Source organism: Erythrolamprus reginae, chromosome 2, assembly GCF_031021105.1.
Source record: "Erythrolamprus reginae isolate rEryReg1 chromosome 2, rEryReg1.hap1, whole genome shotgun sequence".
Taxonomy (NCBI): domain Eukaryota; kingdom Metazoa; phylum Chordata; class Lepidosauria; order Squamata; family Dipsadidae; genus Erythrolamprus; species Erythrolamprus reginae.
Genome location: NC_091951.1, coordinates 321,490,708 through 321,515,912, shown reverse-complemented (window position 1 = coordinate 321,515,912; position 25,205 = coordinate 321,490,708). Strand labels below are relative to the sequence as shown.

Here is a 25,205-nt window from a genome sequence, read left to right as displayed (position 1 = left end):
ACTCCAATCCTATTGGTAGAGACTGAGTTAATTTTTACATATTAATTGAGCACCGCCCCCTCTGCTCTCCCCATGAGCCAGTTTTAAAAACGAAACATAGATAGAGGATAACCAATTTTTATTAACAACAACTAATAACTGATTCAACTGCCCACTCCGGCGTCCCTGCACCCTTCATCATACTGGGTGGGTTTGGACTCTCCTTCCAGTGCACTGAGAAGACCGTTCAGGTAGGTACAACGGTACTTCTCCAGTGCATCTGGAAGGAGAGTCCAACATGGGATATACCAGAGATTTACGGCCCATGGGAGGGAGAAGGTCTTGTCAGGGACGTTGGAGAAACACAAACTCTTTGTAAAACACGTCTCCCAAACGCTGCCTCAGCCGAAGCAAAGGAGTCCAACTTGTAATGCCTTATGAAGGTCGAGGGAGCTGCCCACGTGGCAGCTCTGCAGATATCATCTATGGACGCCTGTGTGGCCCAGGCAGCTGAAGCGGCCGCACTCCTAGTAGAGTGAGCAGTCACTCCCGTTGGTACCGGTTGGTCTCGGGCCTTGTATGCTTCTGCGATGCAATCCCTGATCCAACGACTGACTGAAGTAGATGAAAGTCCAAGTCCCTTCTTCCCTTGAGAGAATGCGATGAACAGCCTCTCCGTTCGCCGAAACGACCTCGTCCGTCTAATGTAAATCTTGACCGCACGGCGGACATCTACCTTATGCCATCTTAACTCTGATGGATGGCTACCGTGGGTACAAAAATCAGGAAGACACAGTTCTTGTTTCCTGTGAAATTCCGAGTTCACTTTCGGAATAAAGGAAGGGTCCAGTCTCAGTATCACCCTATCTGGGTAGAAGATGCAGAGATCAGGCCGAACTGACAAGGCGGCCAGTTCCGACACCCTCCTTGCCGACGTGATTGCGACTAGAAAGGCTGTTTTTATAGACAGTAAGCGAATTGGTATGGATCTTAAAGGTTCAAATGGTGGCTTTGTTAAGGCCTTCAGCACTAACGTGAGATCCCACGAAGGAAATCTTCTAACCGGCGGGGCATGTTGGTTTGATGCTCCCCGTAAAAAGTCTTTCACCAGAGGGTGATAAGCCAATGATCGTATGCCTTCCACTTGTATCATGGTGGAAAGGGCCGCCACCTGTCGTCTTAGTGTATTAGGCGCCAACCCACGCTCTAGTCCTGCTTGTAGAAATTCGAGGACAGAGATCACCGACGCTGTCTTAGGGTTTACTCGGCGTTTTTCGCAAAACCCACAAAAGGCTGCCCACGTTGCTTGGTAAATGCGAGACGTGGAGGGGCGCCTTGCAGCCTGTATGGTATCAATGACTTTGTCAGGTATATTCAGTTGTCGTAGTCTGAGCCGCTCAAGTGCCAGACGGTTAGTTGAAGCCACTGGGGGTCTGGATGTTGTAGGTTCCCCTGGCTGAGAGCAATCATCCGATCCGGAATCCTCCAAGGGGGTGACACCGACAGAGCCACCAAGTCGGAGAACCACGGTCGGCGAGGCCAGTGTGGGGCCACCAACAGCACCTCCGCTCTCTCCTGCAAGATCTTTTCCACCACCCTCTGTACCAGGTTCGTTGGTGGAAAGGCGTACAGTAGTCCCGGGGGCCACGGTGTCAACAGGGCGTTGACCCTCTCCGCCCTCGGGTCTGGAAACCTTGTGTAGAACCTTGGCAACTGGGCATTCAGGGAACTTGCAAACAGATCCACTGATGGGGTTCCAAATCTGACGATCATCTGCTGGAAGATGCTCGGTTCTAGCCTCCATTCTGATGGGTCTAAGGTAGACCGACTTAGCCAATCTGCCTGCGTATTGCTGACGCCCGCAATGTGTTCCGCTGACAGGGACTGTAGATGACGTTCGGCCCAATTGAAGAGATTGTTCGTCTCCTCCATGAGGCGCTGTGACCGCGTACCCCCTTGATGATTCAAGTGGGCCCTGGTCGCGACATTGTCCGTGAGCACCAACACGTGCCGTCCCTGAACCAACTGTGAAAATGTCTGTAGAGCAAGAAAAACTGCTCTTAGCTCTAGGAAGTTGATGTTGATGGGCGATAGATCTTCCGCCCTCCACAGACCTTGAGCCATCTGGGACCCAACATGGGCCCCCCACCCTGTAAGACTGGCGTCTGTGGTCAGGATGATCTGGTCTTGTATTCGGAATGGAGATCCGACGGTTATTGCTGTCGATGTCCACCATCCCAGGGAGTCCTTTACCTTCTGAGGCAGGTGTACTAACCGGTGTGAGTGGCTCACCTTTGTCCTCTGGGCTGGGAGCAGGAACCATTGCAATGTCCTGATGTGGTATCTGGCCCAAGGGACGATACCAATTGCCGACACTAGGGTGCCTAGTATCTTTGACAGTTGGGATAAGGGGATTGATCCCCGTCGCGTGTTGGCTACCAGACGCCGTATGTTGTCCTGTCGTTCTGCTGACAGCGCCACCGTGCTTGTCTGGGTGTCTATGACTGCACCAAGGTGTAGCAAACTGGTGGTGGGCGTGAGCTGGCTTTTCTCCACATTGATGGTGAAGCCGTGTCGTTGCAGCGTGTGAATGGTCTCTGTAAGGTCTCTCCTGGCCGCTGCCGGGGACCTGGACAAAATGATGATATCGTCCAGGTAAGCCATCAATCTGATGGACCGCGCCCGTAGGCTGGCTGTTAACACGTCGAGGAGCTTGGTAAAGGTCCGCGGTGCCGATGAAAGGCCGAATGGCATGGCCCTGTATTGGAAATGTCTGCCTTCCGTGCAGAAGCGAAGAAACCTGCGGTGTTCCGGATGAATGGGAACGTGTAGGTAGGCTTCCTTGAGATCGATGGATGTTAAAAGATCCAGTGGTCGAATAGAGGCCAGAATAGTTTGTAAGGAATGCATCCTGAACCTCCGGTATCGTATATAGAGGTTCAGTTGCTTCAGGTTTAAAATCAACCTGCAGCCCCCGGAGGCCTTGGGAACGATGAATATCATGGAATAGAATCCCTGGCCTTCCTCCTGATGGGGGACCTGTTCTATGGCTTGGATGTCCAACAGGTGCGCGATTTCCTTGCGTAATTGTAGCTTTTTTTGAAAGTCCTTTATCTGAGGGCAGTTTACGAACCGACTGGGAGGTAACTGAATAAACTCCAACTTGAGCCCGTGTGTCACGGTAGCCACAGCCCATTTGTCGGAGGAGGTCGCTTGCCAGGCCGTGCTGAATCCCTGGAGCCTGCCTCCCAAGGGCTGTAAAGTGGCTGAGTCACTTGGAGTTACGTTTAAACCCACGTTGGTTGTTGCCACGAAACGGCCTCCTGGACTGATGGTAGCCCCGTGGCCTGTCCTGAAAGGAGCCGCGATCGCTCCTGTAGGATTGTGAAGTGTATTGACCCTGGGAGAAGGGTCGCTGGTTCTGGTTGGAGCTGGTTGAAGTGTCCCAACGAAAGGACTGTCGTCTAGAGTATGGCGTGGATCTACGGTCCTGCCTTCGGTTGGACCTGGGAAGGACCTTTCTCTTGTCCTTGTCCTCCACGAGGACTTTTTCTAGCAGGTCACCGAACAGGGTGGATCCTTGGAATGGACCGGATGCCAGCCGCCATTTAGATTTTAGGTCCGCTTGCCAGTTTTTCAACCACAGGAGGCGGCGAGATGACAGTGTGGCTGCCATGCTCCTGGCGGAGAACTTGGCCGCGTGTAAGGTAGCGTCCGCGGAGAATTCTGTCGCCGCTCGCAGTTTACTTAGATCTTGGCGGAGACGTCCATCCTCCGGGCCGAGGCGTGACTGCATCTCCTGTATCCAGAGCAGTGCGGCTCGGTTAATGAACGAGGATGCTGCCGCAGCTCGGAAACTCCAGCTTGACATCTGGTGCGTCTTGCGCAGCAGTGTTTCTGTCCTCCTCTCTTCAGGTCTCAGGCTGTCGCCCGTCTCTGAAGGCACCAAAGCGCTTGATACCAGCGTCACGACAGGTTGATCGATTGGAGGAAATTCCAAGAGCTTCTCCACCTCCTCATCGAAGGTGTAGAACTTCCTTTCGATGTTGGTAGGCCCTTGTGCCGCTGCAGGATACTGCCAGGGTCTTTTGAGCCCTTTCACAAAAATGTCCGAGGCAGGAAAGTGGTCGGACTCAGGTTGAGGTTCCTGAAGGAGGGTGGTCGAGGTATTTCCAGTCTCTGTGGCCTCTGTTGCCTTGGCTGAGCCGGGAAGGTTCATCACATGCTTGGCCTTACATAATAAGGGCCTAAACAGTGTTGGTTTAAATAGACCCACCGTGGGTGGTTGTTCTGGCGCTGTCTCATCCTCTGAGAAGCCATATTCTGGGTCACTGCCTTCCAATTGATCTGGCTCTTCCAACAAGGACCCCAAACCCGAGGGGGGCGGTGCCGACCATGAATCCCTTGCCAGATGGGACTGCCTGCCATGCTGCTGTGCTCCCATGGCCATGTTTTGCGAATACGCATTGGCTATAATGTCCTGCAAATCCGGGGGCAAATTCTGCCACGCCCCAGGCTGGGATCTCCATCCAGCTGCAGTGGGGGTGAAGGTGGCAGATGGTCCCTGGGAGCTCCTCTCCAAAGGCCCCGCTGACCCTGGTCTGGCCCAGGAAGTGCTGGGGGAGGGCATGACTTGAGGCATGGGCAAAAACTGTCGGTCTGGGGACCAGTCCCCTTCCTGATGGACCCCCATGGGCCCAAAGGCAGCTGGAGGTGACACAGGGTCTGATGCCTGTCGCTGTGCTGGAGGTAGCCCTGCTGGAGAGGATTGTAAGGCAGCTTCCAGCTTCTTTTCAAGCGCTTTGATGCGCTTTTCGGCTTCCTTAATAGAAGAGGTGGAAGCAGGGGAATGAGGGGCCTTTGCCTTCTCCTTTCCCTTCCCCTTGGGCTTGTCTTTTGGTGGTGTAGGGGAAGCGGGCTTATCGCTGACTTGGCGATCCTCCATAGTACTCACAGTGCCTGGTAACCCACAAGCTCGTTAAGTCCAGAAATCCGACTTTTTTGCCTCCGGTTGCCTGTTTGCTGCCTCCTTCGAGTCATGCAAAATGGCGCCTCGTCTTTCTCGAGTCTGCGCCTGCGCCCTGGGCTTCCTGGCCCTTCGCGCTCTTTCCGCCGTCGGAGGGGGGGGAGCGGTTTTTCGCGCCTAATGACACGCCCGCTTATTTCCAGCCCCAACATGGCGGTGCCCGCGCCTCCGCGGCGTTCGGGCCGTTTCCCGGGTCGCTCCGGCGGTCGGAGCCTGGACCCGCTTCTCTCTGGCCTCCGCGGCTCCGTGAGAGGGACCGCGGCTTTCCCAGCTGCTCGCGGCTCTCGGCGGCTGTTCCGGCGGCTCCTGTGGCCACAGCGGCAGCCGCCGCGCTGATCTCCTGATCAGCTGTGAGGCGGTTCCATGCCGGCCGATCCGGGACGCCTCCGAGCCTCCCAGTGGAGGGGCATTCCCCTCCACCTTCGGCTCGCAGCCCTGGTATGACCTCGAAGGTCAGGGACCCCAGGCTGGCTGCTCCTCTGCGGGGTGTTCCCTCGGGGGGAATACAAAACCCCTGAGGAGGATCGTTGGGGGTGCTGCCCACGGAGGGCAGAGACCCCATCCTCCTGTTCCTCTTCTGTCTTCCAACCTGAAAGAGAAAGAAACAGATTAAAACAGGTTTATACATTTTATTCACTATTAGTAATCTAATTTAACCCTTTAAAGGTTCTCTTAACAAACTCAGCATGTCTCTACTCTTTGACTGAGTTTTTAAAACTGGCTCATGGGGAGAGCAGAGGGGGCGGTGCTCAATTAATATGTAAAAATTAACTCAGTCTCTACCAATAGGATTGGAGTAATACCCATGTTGGACTCTCCTTCCAGATGCACTGGAGAATAGTCTGACATGATTTGCCTTCAGTAAAGCCATGCTGATTTGGGTCCAATAAGTTATTGTTTTTTAGGTGCTGATTTATCCTCTTTTTGAGTAGAGTCTCCGTCATTTTAACTATAACTGATGTCAAGCTAACTAGCCTGTAGTTACCAGCTTCTTCTCTACTGCCCTTCTTGTGGATAGGCACAACACTGGCCATTCTCCAATCCTCAGGAACATCTCCTGTTAACAGGGATTGGTTAAACAAATCAGTCAGGGGGGTAGCAATGACAGATCTGAGTTCTTTAAGAACTCTGGGGTGGATGCCATCTGGATCCATTGCCTTATTTATCTTTAATATACTTGTGTGCCTCATCCCAACCCCCTGCATCCAGGGGTGTGTGTGGTCTTAATTAGAGCTTATTTTGTGAATCGCATGCACTCAAAAATGTGACAGGGCTTCTTTTCAAGGTGGATCATCTTTTTGGAGAAATACAGTAGAAAAAGAACTTATAGAATATGGTAACGCTAGTAAGAGACAATAAGCGGTAACCAAGATATTCATTCAGAAAATACTATATATTTACTAACTGTCTTGGATGCTGTAGTTCAATAGTATCTCAAAAGCTACATCTTGCATATTAATACATCTGAAAACCAAACTAATGGTAATAGCTTTATTATATGTCAGCAACTCTTCAATGTATGATGTCAAGTACAATGCAAAAGAGCACTTTTATCTATTTTTTCAATAGTATCTGACTAGATTTAAGAAGCTGAGGTCCTCTTAGAATCTTTTCTATCTAAATACATTGTTATGTGAACTGGAGACCAAATGGATTTATTGGATTGCCCTTAAGAGAGAGACAAATAGTTACATTTTTGTAAGTAACTTCTTATATATTTTTGTCATTCTCAATTTGACAATTAATTGAGATTATTAGTCTTAAAGATGTTCAGCGTTTACTCATTTCCAACCATGAAAATATTACATCTACACAAATTTCAATTCTGTATAAGAAATCCAAAGACAAAGGTTTTGTCATATGAATGAGTACCAATGTCGTCAGGCATGGGGGAATTGAAACACCACCCCCGGGCATGTTCAATTTATACATGGTATGCTTGTGTGTGTGTCTGTTAGTATATGGGGTTCTTTTAAATCTTTAAATATTTTAAAGTTATTTGGATTATTTATGATTTGTTCTATCTTGTTGTGAGCCGCCCGAGTCTTCGGAGAGGGGCGGCATACAAATCTAAATAATAAAATAAAATAATAAAATAAATGTAACTGAGGTTTATGGAGAGGGGTGGCATACAAGTCTAATAAATTATTATTATTATTATTATTATTATTATTATTATTATTATTATTGAAGAACAAATATGAGTAGGTCCATTTTATTTTTACAGAAGAGAGCAAATACATACAAAGAAATGCTTTCTTACTTCGTTGTAAATGAAAAGGTAAACATGTTGGTTTAATAAAATTTGCCAATGACAAAAGAGAAAAACGGGAAGTATTCATGAAATTTTAGGTGAAGAACCTGAAAGCCATAGCTGTATCTGGTCCTGATAGTCAATGTCCTTTGTTAAAAAATGTGGCGTGATTATTTATCATCTTTATGTTAACAGTCATTTAAGAATTCATCCAGCCTCACTATCACTGCTGCTCCATGCATCTTCATATGCAGAATTTAAGCACTTAGAAGGTAACTAAAAAATAAAGGAGAAAGGGATTACAATTAGAGAAAATTAATTTGTGAATGGATTTTGTCTCTATAAATCCACATGACTACCATCACTGGAAATAATTCTGCTATATTATTGTAGATATTTTTGGGAATAATTATATATAGGTAAAGACAGGATTTATGACTAAGATTACTCTCATGTGAGTTAGCTGAAAGTAAAATTCTTCTTGTTTTCTTTAAAGTCCTTTCTTTAAGAATAGCAGCTAAGAAGCTACAAACAAGCCATGCTTCAGCCAATATTCTCCATTCTGCATGTGTTTTATCCCACGCCTTAATTTTTCAAGCATAGGAAAGGATAAGAAATAGAAGCCATGCCCTTGTCTGGAATGTAAAGGACACACGTTTCTAAATATTGAACCTGTTTCCCTTGCCTTAGTACAAATATAACAAACCTATAGAATCAATCCAATCACATCTCAAATCAGTACAAGATGAGAAAACAACCTGCCACAAGGAGCTATTATTAGCTGTCATCCCATCATTCCTTGTTGCTTACTAAAAAAGCAGACAAGCATTTCTTCCTTTCATATCCTTAGCTATAAATTCTCAAGTTCCAACTTTGCTACATTTAAAGTTGTTTACCTTTTCAGAATTAGTATCATCAGGTTCCGGTTCCCTCAAATATGGCACCCAGGCAAGAATATTGCCATCTCTGCCACTGCTATAAAGTTCCTGCCATTAAGAAACAAACAAAATAATGTTAAGTAATGCTGAATAAGGAAAGAGGATAATCTGACACTATCCTTGTATCTGGGCAATTGCATGCTACATTAGCCACTTCAACTGTGCTGACAGGGAAATATTATTCAGAAGTAAGCTACAATAAGCTCAACAAGACTTCCTTCATAATAAGCAGATTTTGTTACAACTGTACAAAGAAAAAAACCTACCAAAACCCTAAAAGAATTAATTCAGTCTGTGTAAGCCAAGAATAGGTTAATTAGTTAGGTCCCACACAGGTGGCCTTCTCCGGGTCCCGTTGACTAAATAATGTCATTTGGCGGGATCCAGGGGAAGAGCCTTCTCTGTGGCGGCCCCGACCCTCTGGAATCAGCTCCCCCCAGAGATCAGAATTGCCCCCACCCTCCTTGCCTTTCATAAGCTCCTTAAAACCCACCTCTGTTGTCAGGCATGGGGGAATTGAGATACTCCTTCCCCCCAGGCCTATACAATTTATGCATGGTACATTTGTGTGTATGTTTGGTTTTTAATAAGGGTTTTTAGTTATTTTAAATATTAGATTTGTTATATGTTGTTTTATTATTGTTGTTAGCCGCCCCGAGTCTACGGAGAGGGGTGGCATATAAATCAAACAAACAAACAAATAAATTTAAAAAAATAAATTAAAAAAAATTGTAACATGTATGGCTAAACAATTTAAAAGGCATCTTTCTCTTAATCTCATGACTGTTTAACAGAAATATGAGCAAAGGCCTTTTGGTACCTTTTTCCAGGCTTTGATACACTTAGCTAAGGAAAGTACAGCTAACTTCTTCTCTGTTATCTTGATGTAGACAATATAACAATTTTTAAACTTTGATAATTGTTGGTTTAAATACTATTGCATTTTTATTAGATCTTTTGTGGTATTTTGTGGGTAAAAAAATTATATACGTAAAGCTAATAAATTTGAAATATATTTGTAATGAATTAAAATAAATCAAAGTAAACATAGTCATTTATTCATTTCTGTCTTGAGGTAGTAGGAGACCCTCGTTATATTGCATTACAACTTCAATAACTTCTAGATTTATAAAATGTGTAGTCCATTACTGAAGAACCTAAGCGAGGGGGAAATAGTCATTCTATACAGTTTTTAGAAATGCTCCTTCTACCAACATTTTCTAATCTACATGAATAATAAATAAGCTTGAGATGTTGATCTCCAATGACTTGCAAAGTTAATGTCATCTCAGTGTGATGCAAAAACACAATTTAACATTTGTAAAGATTTCATGAGTGGTACTAACTTTTATAAAGCACTTATTACAGTAAGTCAAGTGTCATTAGGATTATTTAAAACATATTCAAAAATTCAATTGTCTAGACAAAAGAATTATAAGACTAAAGCTTATAATTTTTCATTTTACATTTGCCTGAGAGCCTCGCCTTAATTTGTGTACTAGCATTATTGTAATGCTGACATGGTAGACTGCTCTAAAGACAGGAAGCTGCTTTAAATCAAATGTTAGGCCATCTAGTTCAGTATTAGTTGATCTGATTAGGAGAACTCACAGGGATCTCAAGCATAACTCTTGTTTTGAAACTTCAGAGGTAGAATCTGGGTCTTTCAATGTTTAGTTTAAAATCATAAAGATCCTGTAATCTCTTAATTTGGGGTAGAGTTTGGGTGACTAGATGAAGGTGAGAGTTTACTGGCCGGATGCCATGTGGAGTTTGCAGCAAATATTTTTCTTTGTATCCTAGGAGAAAAACACCTGCAACTATCTAGGACTGAACTCTCAACCTTCTGAGTGGGAGGCACCACTAGGCAACCATACAGTTCTCAGTTGAATCCTCCAATATAGCAGTTGAATTACCTAATATAACCTATTATTATTATTATTATTATTATTATTATTATTATTATTATTACTTATTAAATTTGTATGCCGCCCCTCTCCGTAGACTCGGGGAGGCTCACAACAATAGTGGCAAAACAATAGGTAATACAAATCTAATTTAAACTAAAAACTCATAATTTAAAAACATGCACATAACACACAATACATAAACAATATAGGCCTGGGGAAGTATTTCAGTTTCCCCATGCCTGAAGGCAGAGGTGGGTTTTAAGGAGTTTACGAAAGGCAAGGAGGGTGGGGGCAATTCTAATCTCAGGGGGGAGCTGGTTCCAGAGGGTCAGGGCCACCACAGAGAAGGCTCTTCCCCTGGGACCCGCCAGATGACATTGTTAGTCGACGGGACCCGGAGAAGGCCAACTCTGTGGGACTTAAATACATAGCAGAAAAAATCTTGCAAAAATGAAACCTGCTGCTAATGGGAAGGGGTAATCTTTAAAAAAGTTTGTTATCATTTGTCTATTAACCATAACCACTCAACTGAAATCCCATACTTTAAATACTTTAAATGTTAGAGAAACACATGGAGAGATTGTCATAGAGACAGTGCATCTTATTCAACCTCAAAGTGAAATGTTGAAAGGTTTCGTCTTCTTAAACTGAAATTCACTTAAACTCTACTGCATATAATCCTTATAGAGAGCATGTACTCAATATAGCTCAGTGTTTTAAGGAAAATCTGTTTGGTGTCATGCTTAAAATAACCTAAAATTTTCCAGATTGCTTCACTTACCTGAAAATTAGGTTGGAAGACACAGCAATCAACTGAACTATAATGTCCCCTAAGCGTAGTTATTAGGTCTCCTGAATAAATTGTGTAAACAGCAATAGTGCTATCGCACGGAACAAATGCAAATTCAGAACTGCAGCCATGTGATACAGTAAACCTGAGTCCTTTTTTACTTTCATTGCTCACCTTCCCATAGTTTACCTGTAAAGATGTAAGATAAAAAATTAGCCCCCCCATTTCACAAAGCAAGCGTCCAATATTTTGTTAAATTTTAAAAGAGGTTATTTCCTGTTGAATATATACTTCTGGAAAGAATACAATCCTTTTCTACTCCACAATAGCAATTATCCAATTTTAGACTTGAATAACTCAGAACTACTTCATAACTCTTTAAAAGACAGGGGTAGCCTTTTGGTAACTGAAGGATAAGAGTGATACTCAGAGCAGGAAGAAAATTGAATAGGTAATTTTGTATATTGGGGGGATTCTCTTTGGGCCCTTTGCTGTGGTTCCCTGTCTCATCACTAGTTTTTATTTATTTATTGAATTTTTATGCCGTTCTTCTCCTTAGACTCAGGGCAGCTTACAATATGTTAGCAATAGCACTTTTTAACAGAGCCAGCACATTCCTCCCACAATCTGGGTCCTCATTTTACCCACCTCGGAAGGATGGAAGGCTGAGTCAACCTTGAGCTGGTGATGAAATTTGAACCCCTGACTTGCAGATCTACAGTCAGATTCAGTGGTCTGTACTACAGCACTCTACCTGCTGCGCCACCTCAGCTCCTGCCCTGCCCTGCTCTGCTTTAGTTGTCCTGGCACTTTGCTGTTTTAGTTGTTGTTTGGATATTTTTGGAAATCTGTGCTGAAGAATGATTGCCAGCCGTGGTGAACACTTCCCTTCAGGCGATCCTCCTCTTGACCCTGGCTGTGTTTGAATCGGTAGCAAGAGTGAAGATACGCCAAAGCATAGGAAAGGTGCGCACAGGGCGGGCGGCTGCTCGCTTAAGGAGGGTCTCCCTGCATGTGCACATGCTTCTGGCTCAGCCATAGCCAGCGTTTCCTGTCTCCTTTCTAGGCACAAAAGCCTAGATTGTATGAGGAGAACAGTTGGCTGAAAGGAAGCTGCTGCTGGTGATCGTTCTTCTGCCAGCCTGGATTCCAAAAAGAAGAAATAAAAGATGTAGTAAAGCGCCCCAAAAGCTCTTGCTGGCTTGACCCAGCTGCAGCAGGGGGCAGGGGAAGGCGAGACACATAGAGAAACACATACAGAGTGATACACAGAGGGGATAAGAGAGATAAAAGAGACACACATAGTGACACACAGAGAGAGGAGGAGATGGGGAGAGAGATACAGAAGGAGAGAGAGAGACACTGTATGTATGTCCTGCTCTCTCTTGCTCCCTGTGCCTCTTCTCACTGTTGGAAAGCCCTCCCGCTCTGACTGCTTTCTTTCGGGCTTTTCGCTAGCTGTTTTTTCTCTCTACTTCTTTCTGGAAGGCTGGGCTAGCAGAGCAATGAGCGCAACCTTCTCATTCCCCTTCCGTTCGCACCCTCCTGGCTCCACCACAGCTGGTTTGGGGTGGGCAGGGGAGAGGGAGGGATGCCTCCACCAGATTGTGCTCATTGCTCTGCCAGGAAGCAAGAGATAGTGACACACATTCTCTCTCTCACACACAGACAGACATAGAGAGACACAGAAAATGGGGGGGGGGGGAGAAAGAAAGAGAGAACTAGACAGACAGAGAGAGAAATGAGAGGGATCTTGAGAGGAAGCTAGAGAAAAAGAAAGAGATGAGAGGAAGAGAGAGAGTGGGAGAAAGAGATTGAGGGAGAGAGAGAGAAAGAAAGGGAGTTTCCTATATCCCATATAAAATATGGAGCCGAAATCATGTGACATAGAGTGACACACTATGAGTGACATAGAGGTAACCATGCCCATCCAGGTTTTGCGGCTCTGGGTGTTTTGTTTTCTCTGGGAAACAGGCCCAAGTGGCTCTTTGAGTATTTAAGGTTGCCAACCCCTGGCCTAAATCCATATTAGAAATCTGTTTTTTGTCAGAGGAACATGTTCCAGTCCCTTTAAGAAGAATAAGACTTTTGTTTAAAAAAGGGTCATTAACTATCATCACTGTACATTTCTGACCAGTCTCAAATCAAACCTTTTTGAACCATGTCTTACTATGTGGTGAAATCAAAATCTCAGGCTTTCTTGGATTACCTAGATCTGTTTTAATTCATATATCAAGATTTTTTTTTCTTACTATCAATTGAAATTGCTCTTCTTGTTCCTTAAGAATATTATGCTTATTTTATATACTAAGATGACAAAGAACAAGACAGGTTTTCATCTTCTTCCATCAGGCACCATTACCCAAACTTAAAAATATTGCTTTTTATGCCTACCATAATCTTTTCTTTCCAAAACTAAACAATCTCCTTATTTCAAGCTCTCTTTATCAGACATCCAACTTCCTGATCACCATCATTAACTTTTAGCTCCTGAAAGTGCAAGAGCTAAAAATGGACACAATGTTCAAAATAAAAAGTGAAGGAGAACAATTACTTCCTTGTCTACATTCATTTGTAATTACTTTTTTTTTAAAAGATAATTTCAAAATAATGTATATTATCAGCTGACAAAAAAGATGCATTTACATTACAACTGTTAGTAAATCCAGAGATGTTTTCAGTCATAAGAACTATTCGCCAGTTTATATATCTTTTTATGTAGCTGAAGTTTTTAAAGACAATTTAAAATGAAATAAAATAAACAATTTAAAATGAAAGTTTTTAAAGACAATTTAAAATGAAATTCATTTCATTAAATGAGTTGGGGGAAAGGGGGTTCTTATAATGCACATCAACTTAGAACACTTTGGCAATTCAAAGGAAGGTTAAAAGGCAACTGTTCTTTTTACAAGTAGTAGCTAAGAAAAGAACAGCATTAGCCAGGAGAGTTTACTAAAGCTTAATAATTTACCATTACACTAAAAAGTATGGACTAAGGCACACAGAAGAGATAATTCTGCAACTAGTTCTCTGTTATGTACAACAAAAGTATTTTAAGAATGTAAAACGGGGGGGGGGGGAGGGGAATGAAAAGATTAATGAACTGATAAGAGTACCTTGGTAAGCAAATAGCCTGAACTATTAAATTTAAATAACGAATACTTTAGTTAGTCTTATATATTTAGCAGAATGAAGAAAGAGTAAAATAAAAAGTGGCTATTATGGACTTTAATGTAAATATGATATCCATTAAAATACCGCCTTTGAATGCAAGCTTGTGGAAAAGTAAGTCTGACAGTAGAAAATGATCCTCATCCTATTGTCCTGATATTATTTTCATCATGAGTGCAAGGGAACATTATGTTGGGAAATACTAAAAAAACTATTATCTAATAATGTCTCGCAATATGGACACATTTGATAGAACAGAAGTTAAATTCATCCTCCTAACCTTCAGGAAAGTCACAGGGAGTCATCTGGTAATGTGGCAGTGTAACCAGAAAGGGATCAAAATTTTTCAGCATGTAGTGTAGTGTGTGTGTGTTTATGCATGTTATGTGCAGTTTACTTGGTTTTAGGAAGGCCTTGGAGGCAAACTGCTCCACTTCTCTAAACCTAAAATGCCTCAAAGTACTACTTTTCTTAACACCATCTGTTTTTCACTGACTTGGTAGGCTAAGGAAGGGGATATGAATTTTTGTCTCTACCCTTAGAACATTGAAAAAGGAAGAAAATAAACTAAAATTTGCCCCAAAGCAGTGCTTTGAAGCTATTTGAAAGAATTGTTTTGGGGAAAATTGTAATGGTGCATATTGAGTATTTTCTAAAAATTAAAAAAATTCCCATTTTGCCATGAGTGTTTAGTGAAATGATCTTCGTGGATGGGATATTGTGAAGGCATAGGGTCTACTCCATATGGGGCTAGAAATGATACAGGGTTTTATTTTATCTTGTCCTATTCCACTATAGGATAGCAATGACCAATGTAATAATTGTGGATTACAATTGACATAATTTCTGACTACTTATCGGACTATTTTAGCACTGATGGGAAGTATTGTTCAAAATATCTGGAAAATTGGGAACTCTGTTCTGTTGCACATTTACCATTCTGTTGCTACTTTAATAGCAGAAATGTGTTTTCCCCCTTATTAGGTAGTCTTCAACTTGCAACCACAACTGGGACCAGAATTTTGGCATCTAAGCAAAGCAGTCATTAATGTGACTGCTTTTCTCAATGATTGCAATCCTAGTTCTGTGGTTGTTAAGCAATTTTGTGGAAGGAGCATGGAGCAATGATTGCAATCCTAGTTCTGTGGTTGTTAAGCAATTTTGTGGAAGGAGCATGGAGGGTGGAGGAGATGGTGGAAGGTTCCACTAAGGAGCTGAAAAATCCTTCCTAATGGAATCCAATACAGCCCCTAAGTGAAGAGATGCTCGTGGACAGTGTGTTTGTCTTTCCAGAGCCTCCCCTAATCACCTGAGGCATCCCACTTCCCTTTTCTCACTTTGCTGCTTTTCTGCTTGTATTGCAGCTCCCTCTCATCTCTGGGGGCTGACTGGAAGAACTGCCTGCCAAAGAATTTCAGCTCCCCGTTGGGTATGAAAAAGAACTCCTTCAATGGGGTGCAGAAATGGAGCTCAACTTTTCAGGGTTTCACCTCCGTTCCCACACTCTGCTGAAGAAGTTCAGCTCTCCTCCATACATGACAGGCAACTATTTTGCTTGAGTGTAAGCACAGAGCTGAAATCTTTGTTTCTGCACCCTGCCAAAGGAGTTCAGTTCCCCTCTATGCATGGAGAATTACTCCTTTGGATGGCTACAGAAACAGAGCTGAATTCTTGCCCCTCAGTAAGCAGTTCTTTCAGTCAGTCCCTAGAGATGAGAGGGAATACAGTGTTCCCTCAGTTTTCGCGGGGGATGCGTTCCGATACCGCCCGCGAAAGTCGAATTTCCGCGAAGTAGAGATGCAGAAGTAAATACACTATCACAAGCCTTCCCTTAACACTTTAAACCCCTAAATTGCAATTTCCGATTCCCTTATCAACCATTTAGATTATTACTCACCAGGTTTATTTATTAAAGTTTATTAAAAAAATATTTAGTAAAGGCGGATGAAAGTTTGGCGATGACATATGATGTCATCAGGCGGGAAAAACTTTGTTATAGGGAAACCCCCCCCCCCGCAAAGTATTTTTTAATTAATATTTTTGAAAAACCGTGGTATAGACTTTTCACGAAGTTCGAACCCACGAAAATCAAGGGAACACTGTACTCCTGGCAAATGGCAGCAGCTTGTAGCTGGCTTTCCCGCTGAGTTTCTAGGGAATCTGAAGAGCGGTTTGCAAATGGCAGTCACACAATTTCAGGGCACTTGGCAACTGACTGTAAGGGCAAATAGGATGCCAAGCACTCAGATCATGATCATATAATTGCAGGGTGATACAAGATTTAGAATAGTTGGAAGCATGTAATCCAAAGGCATCATCATTCCAGACCATTGTTAAATGAATAGTCATAAGTCAAGGACAACCTGTATTCTATCTGCCAGCTGAGATTTAATAGAAAAAGGTATAGAGTATAGTGAACTGGGAGAATAACAGAGTACCACATTTTAAGAAGGGGCATTTTCTGTGTTCTATGCTGATTCCTCCTGCAATGCCTGATTGACTCTGAATTTCAAAGGTTCATGTCAATTAATATTTGCCTTAGATAGACTTAGTTTTTCTTGTCCCAAAGACGCTTTTTCAAAAAGCAACTAGACTTTGTTTTCATTAGAACATCAAAGCCAACTGAATACTTATGTTGAATATACATGTAACAGAAGATATGGCAAGTTATGACAAGTATAATTACCATATTGTTGCGATTAAGACAATTATCCAATAACTGGCGAAAGGCATCTTTTTCTATCTCCTTTTGTGACTGAAAATCAACCTTCTAGCAGCTTCTAAGGTGTGGCAATGGGAAAAGGTTTTGCTAAATTGCAAAACAGAAGTTTATTTCCAAATATCATTTACACAGTGATGCACAGTATCACGTTAATTGCTATGGCTACCTATGGCTTTCCATAGCCTTGGACAGTGAACCCTAAGCTTCCCAAAAATTATTAATTAATTAATTAATTGATCGATTGATTAATTAGATTTGTATGCCGCCCCTCTCCGAGGACTCGGAACGGCTTTGTTTGAATGCTATTGAATAAAATATATGATGGATCCTTAACTGTATTTAACTAATTCAAAGTTAAAATATTATATATATATAATCCCTGGTACACAAAGCTGTTGTTAGGAATTTGGAGGAAAAAATATTCTAAGCAAACCTGTAATCTAATGATGCATATAATAACCACAGCTAGAATATCTTATGCCCAATTGTGGAAAAATGAAAAGATCCCACCGGAAAACAACATTATCAATAAAATCTATAAAGGTGTATAGATGGATAAAATGACCATGGAAATTAAGGGAACAAATGAAAAGAATTTGACAAGATATGGAATAATTGGTATAAATGGATCCAAGATAGAAATAAGCTAGAATGATACAATTTTCTAGTGTACATATAAATAGACATACATACAACACTGATATTGATAATGTTCAAGAGAATACAAAAACATATGGATAAGCAGAGCAAACTGTTTATACATGCACCTATTTCTTTATCTGCCAGTATACCGTGTTTCCCCGATAGTAAGACCCCCCCGATTGTAAGACATATGGGGGGTTTCAGGGGGGTCGGCTTATATAAGCCATACCCCGAAAGTAAGACATATGTCTTACTTTCGGGGAAACACGGTATAAACGGTATTGCGGGGGGGGGGATGACATTGCTTCCAAGCTCCCCGCGCGCCCCTCGCCTTCGCTCGCCGCGGCCTCTTCCACCGCCTCTTCCCCTGCCGAAGCTCAGCTGCAAGCGGCCAGCGAGGCCGCTTGCAGCTTCGCTCGCCTTCCAAGCTCCCCGCGCGCCTTCGCATTCTCCCCGCGCGCCTTCGCCTTCCAAGCTCCCCGCGCGCATTGCTTCCAAGCTCCCCGCGCGCCTTCGCATTCTCCCCGCGCGCCTTCGCCTTCCAAGCTCCCCGCGCGCATTGCTTCCAAGCTCCCCGCGCGCCTTCGCTCGCCTTCGCTCGCCACCGCCTCTTCCTCTGCCGAAGCTCAGCTGCAAGCGGCCAGCGAGGCCGATCGGATCCGAGGCGAGCGGCCGGAGCTGCGCCCTCCTTCGCCCGCCTCCTTTCCGCTCGCCTCGGAAGGCGAAGGCGCGCGGGGAGAATGCGAAGGCGCGCAGGGAGCTTGGAAGCAATGTGCGCGGGGAGCTTGGAAGGCGAAGGCGCGCGGGGAGAATGCGAAGGCGCGCGGGGAGCTTGGAAGCAATGCGCGCGGGGAGCTTGGAAGGCGAAGGCGCGCGGGGAGATGTAAGACATACCCCCAAAGTAAGACACAGTGGGGCTTTTGGGGGTAAAAAGATAGTAAGACACTGCCTTACTATCGGGGAAACACGGTATATTCCGCCCCCAAACCTTCTTAATATACTTTTGCAAACTGCTTCTATAAACTAATGCATGATATTATGAATATGTTTATTTATCTTTTTTTAAAATAATCGCTTACGGTCATAGGCCATGCAAATTAAAGATTACTACTGTAGAACAAACTCTCCTATAAATATCTCAAAGAGGTTGGAAAGGGAGACCCTATAAGACTTAAGTGCAGGCTAGTAAGGCAATAGCTTTTTAATTTAAATTTGGCCAACATTCAATATGCTGAAGCCTGTTAATTACCACAAGAAAGAGGTCCAATTATGCTGGGTACATTTTAAAATTTCATTATGTTTCTATTCCATTATTTCCCTAGTGTTTTCTTCCTCAAATTCACATAATTACGCTTTTTCTATTCTCAATGCAAGCTTCACTATCTTGTGTCTAATCATATTACATTAAAAGACACATTTATATCCATTATGAAAGAAATGAGCGTTGACTCACCTGATATGCTCCTTCTCATAGTAGAGGAGTTAGCAGTCAGGATGGGTTGTACTCGCTCGTCAGAGGCGGGACCAAGTCAGATGTATAAAAATAGTGGATCCGCCCATTGACCCCAGTTTTCTGACGAATCCAAAGCAGTGACTCGGTTTGGCGAGCACAACAGGAAATAATCTAAAGTGTGCAACAAGTAAACTACAACCCCATCCAACTATAGTGGAAATGAATTCAAAGGTACATTAAGTCAAAAGAAGGATAAAACCAAAAGAACAGAGTTGAATGAAAGGCAAAGGGACTACTGTAGAGCAAAAAGGGCCGGGGCCTGACTGCTGAATCCTATTCAATGTGAAGGAGCGTATCAGGTGTGTCAACGCTCATTCTCCATAGAGGGAGGAGTCAGCAGTCAGGATGGGTCATACCAAAGCTGCTGTCCCAAGGGTGAGCATTATGCAGCATGTTCCATGACCTTCTGCAGGACTCTGCGCCCAAAGGCTGCCTTGGCCGAGGCACACTTAACTATCCGGTAACTGGTGGATTATTTTTTAAAAAATTATTATTATTATGTATTAATTTTGTATGATGGAGTGGGGGGGCTTGTGGCTGCCCTGCATAGCTCTTTCAGGGGGCACTGAGTTGATCAGGCCGCCAAGGTGGCCATGCTTCGAGTCAAGCGTGCCGTGATGCCTAGTGGCTGCTGGGGAGAGAATCTATGTCATAGACCTTAGCTATGGTGCTGCGAATATCATTGGCCGATGGTGGTTGGAGTGGCCTTGAGACCAAGGGATTGAGGGAGGAAGCTGACCAGAAGAGCTTCCGTCCTTCTGTGCGGTCAAGTCCGCTGAATGTAAATGCGAAGGGCCCTTCTGACACCGGAGCAATTGGGGAAAGCCCCTCCCCCGATGACTCAGCTCACAGGGGAGTCAGTCAAAATGGCGGGCGCTAAGACCCGGCAGCAGAGCAGAGAATGGAAATAACTCTCCACACCCTGAGCCTCTGATGAAGGAGGCTGCTGCTGCCAATGCAGGAAAGGCAAAACAAGTGGCTCCGAGCAGCTGAAGCAAAAAGGGGAGGAAAGCGCCGTCGGCCACATGCGTAGATGAGTTTTGGGAGTGGGAGGCGAGGCCATCGCTCTCCCCAGGACCCGAGGTGGCAATCCACACGGTCCAAAGCGCTGCGCATCAGGAGAACAAGTAAACAGAACCACGTGAGCCATCAAATAACTCAGTCCGAGAGCTGTAACCAGCCCAGGGGGTTGCTGCCAATCCTGGATCCTCATAAACAGGGGCTGGGAAGACAGCAACGGAGCCAGCTGGCTGTAACCATCCAGTAGCCCTCACTAGGCTTATGACTTGTTGAACAAGGAGTTTCCGCGGCTGCCCTAATGTCCAAAGGAGGAACGGAACCAACGGGGGATGGCCGATATATATAGTTTTTTTTAAAGAATTAAGCCTAATTAAGAGGGAAGGTGAAAAGGAAAATCTCACAGTAGAATAGAGGAAGTAAGAGTCAGAGTTGGATGGGTTGTTCTCGCTACGTCCTACTCTGCTGAGACCGAGTCAGGAAACTGGGGTCAATGGGCGGACCAACTTTTTATACATCTGACTCGGTCCCGCCTCTGACGAGCGAGTACAACCCATCCTGACTGCTGACTCCTTTCTCTATGGAGAATATTCATCTTCCCACACAATCTCACAATTTATGAGCGGAGATATTCTGAAAGGCAGAAGTAAAAATATTACCTTGATAATAGAATTTCAATACACAGGATTTCTAAACAAACTATTCACACATTACATGTCAGTGGCATATAATTTTAATTATCCAAAATCTGAACTGTCTTTTCTGTAATCATAATCAATCAATAGTTCAAATTCTTATTATTTCATGTTTTTATTTTATTTATTTATATCTCACCTTTATAATTTTTACAAATAATTCAAGGCAAACCACCATAGAGGCAAAGCACCAAGATTTATTTATTTAATTTGACTTCTATGCCGTCCAATCCTGAAGGACTCAGGGTGGCTTACAACAATATAAAATTACAACAGCAATAAAACGAAGTCAAGAAAGAAAACAATCAAGTACTAAAATCCTAATTAAAACTCATAGTATAACAACTCAACAACACACAAACATACCATTCATACAGATACATGCGCGTGGTCAAGCTGGTTGTTGATTTAGGGCCCCCAGGCCTGCCGGCATAGCCAGGTCATCGTGGCTTTACGAAAAGCCAGCAGGGTGGGGTCAGTACAGACATCGGGCAGGAGTTGATTCCATAGAGCCATGATGGCAACAGAGAAGGCCCTCCCCCACGGTCCCACCAATCTGCATTGCTTAGCTGACGGGACCTGGAGGGAGCCAACTCTGTGTGTTCTCATCGTCTCTGGGAGGTATGTGGCAAGAGATGGTCCAGTAAGACTGTTTTAAAAGGCTGGAGATATAAACAATTCTACATTTCTAATCACATATTTCTTACCAGTGTGTTCTCTCCAGTTGAACTATTCCAGAGTCTCATGCGATCATCTGTACCAATTGTCAAAAGGTAAAGCCCATCACTGGTGAAACATAAGCCATTGACTCTTCCATTATGGGCAGTATTTACTAGAAGGAAAATATGCAAAATTTGAAATTCTGTACAGAAATAGAATAGAATAGCAGGGCTGGAAGGGGCCTTGGAGGTCTTCTAGTATGTATGCATATTTGTGTGTGTGTGTGTGTGTATAGGTATATGCATATTTTCATTATTAACACAAATGTTGCACATTATGTCTATTGCAAAAATAATTATTATATCATGAAAACACTGTGTTTTGAAATGTAATCAATTATATAAAATATGTTATATAATAATAAAATTATTATAATAAAAATGTTATATAATATCATTTATTATGGAAAAGATAAGTACAGTGATACCTCATCTTACGAACTTAATTTGTTCCGTGACGAGGTTCCTAAGTAGAAAAGTTCGTAAGATGAAACAATGTTTCCCATAGGAATCAATGTAAAAGCAAATAATGTGTGCAAACCCTTTAGGAAAATCCAAACTTTAAGGCTTAAAAAAAAGCACTAGGCAGGCAAAGTGAAGGCTAACGGAGTGGAGACGGACAGCGAGGAGAAGCGAGTAATGGAGGTCCTAAGGAAGACTAACGCCGCCCCAAATTGCTCCCAAAATCACCCCTCCAGATGCTTCCTACTCCGCCCCAAATTGCTCCCAAAATCACCCCTCCAAAAGCTTCGAGGGGTGATTTTGGCAGCGAGATGGGGCAAAGGAAGCGGTAGGCTAGGGGGGATTTTGGCAGCGGGATGGGGCGGCTGTGGGGAGCAGAGGAAGCGGAGGGCTAGAGGGGAAAGTGGCAGAGAAATGGGGCAGTTCCTTCGTTCCCTGCCTCGGGACTGCAGGTGCAAGCAAAAGGAGGCGGGGAATCCCGACGGGGGCGGTAAGCAAATGGGAAATCTCGCACCAGTAAGAGAGCGCACGCACCCGGGCTTGGGTTTGTAAGATGAAAATGATTCTTTAGAAGAGGCAAAATGATTCTTTAGAATAGGCGTTGATTGCTTACCTGAACGCCTCTTCTCGTACGGTGAGCGGGTACAGCAGTCACATGGGTTGCTCATGTCCAATCCGGTGGAACTGAGCCTAGTGTTAAAAAAGCTTGCCGGATCCGCCCCTTCCCCAGAATTCGCGAATCCATAGACTAGGCTCAGCTGTGAAGCTCTGTAGTGTTCAACTCTTATTGTTAGAGGAAGAAAGGTTATAGGAAGGTAAAGAAGACACATACAAGGGCGGGAAGTGACTGCTGTACCCGCTCACCGTACGAGAAGAGGCGTTCAGGTAAGCAATCAACGCCTATTCTCCGTACTGAAGGAGCGGGTCCAGCAGTCACATGGGACATACCCAATAGATGGTCCCTAGGGTGGGATTAGATTGCTATCGTGTGAGATAACGGATTGGAGTACCCTTCTGCCGAAGGCAGCGTCCGCTGAAGCGTAAGAATCAATCTTGTAGTGCCTGATGAAGGAATTTGGCGAGGCCCAAGTGGCTGCTTTGCAGACCTCCTCCAACGGGGCTTGAGTCGCCCAAGCGGCCGAGGTGGCTGCGCTCCTGGTGGAATGCGCTGTGATGTTCCTTGGAACTAAGAGGGAGGCCGACTCATAGGCCTTAGATATAGTCCCTCTGATCCAACGGCCTATTACTGTTGAAGACACTTTGGCACCCATGACTCTGGGGTGATAGGCTATAAAAAGTGCTTCTGACCTCCGAAAGGGTCCTGTGCGTTGGATATAGATTCTCAGCGCTCTAATGAGATCCAGGGTGTGCCATCTAATTGCCAAGGGATGGTCTCGTTGGAGGCAGAAGGAAGGTAGAACAATATCCTGAGTTCTGTGGAACATGGAACTGACCTTGGGTAAGAAGGTGGGGTCCAGTCGCAAGACTACCTTGTCCTGATGAAATTGACAAAGGTCCTGCCTGATTGAGAGGGCAGCCAGCTCCGAAATGCGTCGGGCAGAGGTAATAGCCACCAGGAAGGCTACTTTAAAGGATAGGTACCTGAGGGACGCCGATTTTAGGGGTTCGTATGGTGCCTGCGTGAGGGAATGGAGAACCCGTGGCAAATCCCAGGATGGATACCTGTGGACCTTGGAAGGTCTGAGGTTGGCTATGCCCTTGAGGAATTCCTGAACTTCTGGGAAGGATCGGAGAGGCTGTCTGCGGGGGCCCCCTAGGACAGATGAAATGGCTGCCAGATGACGCCGGAGGGTGCTGGTGGAAAGTCCTTTATGGAAACCTTGCATAAGGAAGGAAATGATTCTGTGTATGGGAATGCACAGGGGAGAGAGGCCTTCCTGTAGACACCACTGGTGAAACTTGGACCACGTGTGGTCGTAGATTCGATTGGTCGAACCCCTTCTGGCCTTTAAAATGACCTCCACTGTATCGGGGTCGTGACCACGCAGTTCTAAGTCTCTCCTGATAACAGCCAGGCGGTGAGGTGGAACCACTCCGGGTCTGGATGGAATGAGGCCCCCTGCCGCAGCATATCCCCCGAAACGGGGAGTCGCCAAGGGTCCTGGACGGACAACTGTTGGAGATCCGCGAACCAGGGCCGGCGGGGCCAATGAGGGGCGATTAAGATTACTCGGGCCCTCTCGGTGAGGACCTTGTGAATCACGTCCGGGAGAATTGGAATTGGAGGGAATGCGTAAAGTAGGCCTGGAGGCCATGGGCTCCGGAGGGCATTGATTGCTTCCGCTCCCGGGGATGGAAATCTGGAAAAGAAGCGAGGGAGTTGGGCGTTCGCATTGGTCGCGAAGAGATCCAGAATTGGTAGGCCGAATCTGAGGCTGATTTGATGGAACAGGTCTTGATGGAGGTTCCACTCTCCTGGGTCTATCGTTGCTCGAGATAGCCAATCCGCCTGGACGTTGAGGCTCCCCGAGATGTGGTCGGCTAGGAGCGACCGAAGATGTTTTTCCGCCCAAAGGCCTAACTTGAGGGCCTCCCTCATGAGGGCCTTGGATCTCGTGCCCCCCTGTCTGCAGATATGGCTTTTTGTGGCAATGTTGTCGGTGAGAATGAGAACGTGCCGGTTGGGAATGCGAGGAGAAAAATGCTTCAGAGCCAGGGAAACGGCTCTTAACTCTAGCCAATTGATTGGCTTGGAAGCTTCCTCCGGGGACCACGTGCCCTGGGCTATCATCCCCTGGGCGTGGGCGCCCCATCCCGATAGACTGGCATCTGTGGTGATGACAAATTGATCCGGGCACCTGAACGGGGATCCTTTGTCCATGGCCGGAGACTTCCACCACTTGAAGGATCTGCGAACAATTGGTGGGATGACAATGCGACGATTTGAGTTGCTGTGCCCCGATCTCTGAAAGGGTAATAGGAGCCACTGAAGTTCCCTAGCATGAAGGCGAGCCCAGGGAATGATGCCTATGCATGACACCATCTTCCCCAAAAGGGAAGACAGGGTTACTATGGATACTGAAGGTTTAGATAAAATGCAAGAAATTAACTCCCCTATACTGAATTTTCTCTCGGGAGAGAGAAAAACCTGGGAGGATTCTGAATTAATAATGGATCCCAGGTGTAAGATGGATGTGGAAGGTTGGAGATGACTTTTATCAAAGTTGATGGAAAATCCATGGTCCTGAAGGACTGACATGGTGATAGAAAGGTCTGTTTTCACTTTCTCTAGGGAGTTCCCATGAATCAAAATATCATCAAGATAACATAAAATGTGAATGGGAGACGCCCGGATATAGGCCGCCAGGGACCCCAAGAGCTTTGTAAAGACCCGAGGGGCCGAGGA

The 25,205-nt window shown here is 44.8% G+C and overlaps 1 protein-coding gene across 1 annotated transcript in view; it reads right to left on the bottom strand.

Moving 5' to 3' along the window:
• Positions 1–7,204: 7,204 nt before the first annotated feature.
• ERCC8 (ERCC excision repair 8, CSA ubiquitin ligase complex subunit) overlaps positions 7,205–25,205 on the bottom strand; it is a 40,174-nt gene continuing 22,173 nt past the window's right edge. Inside the window, exons 9-12 of the mRNA XM_070743306.1 lie at positions 21,365–21,489; positions 10,889–11,086; positions 8,156–8,245; positions 7,205–7,535 (exon numbers count right to left, since the gene is read on the bottom strand). Of these exons, the coding sequence (XP_070599407.1) occupies positions 7,467–7,535; positions 8,156–8,245; positions 10,889–11,086; positions 21,365–21,489 (482 nt within the window). The 3' untranslated portion in view covers positions 7,205–7,466. The remainder of the gene's footprint in view (positions 7,536–8,155; positions 8,246–10,888; positions 11,087–21,364; positions 21,490–25,205) is intronic.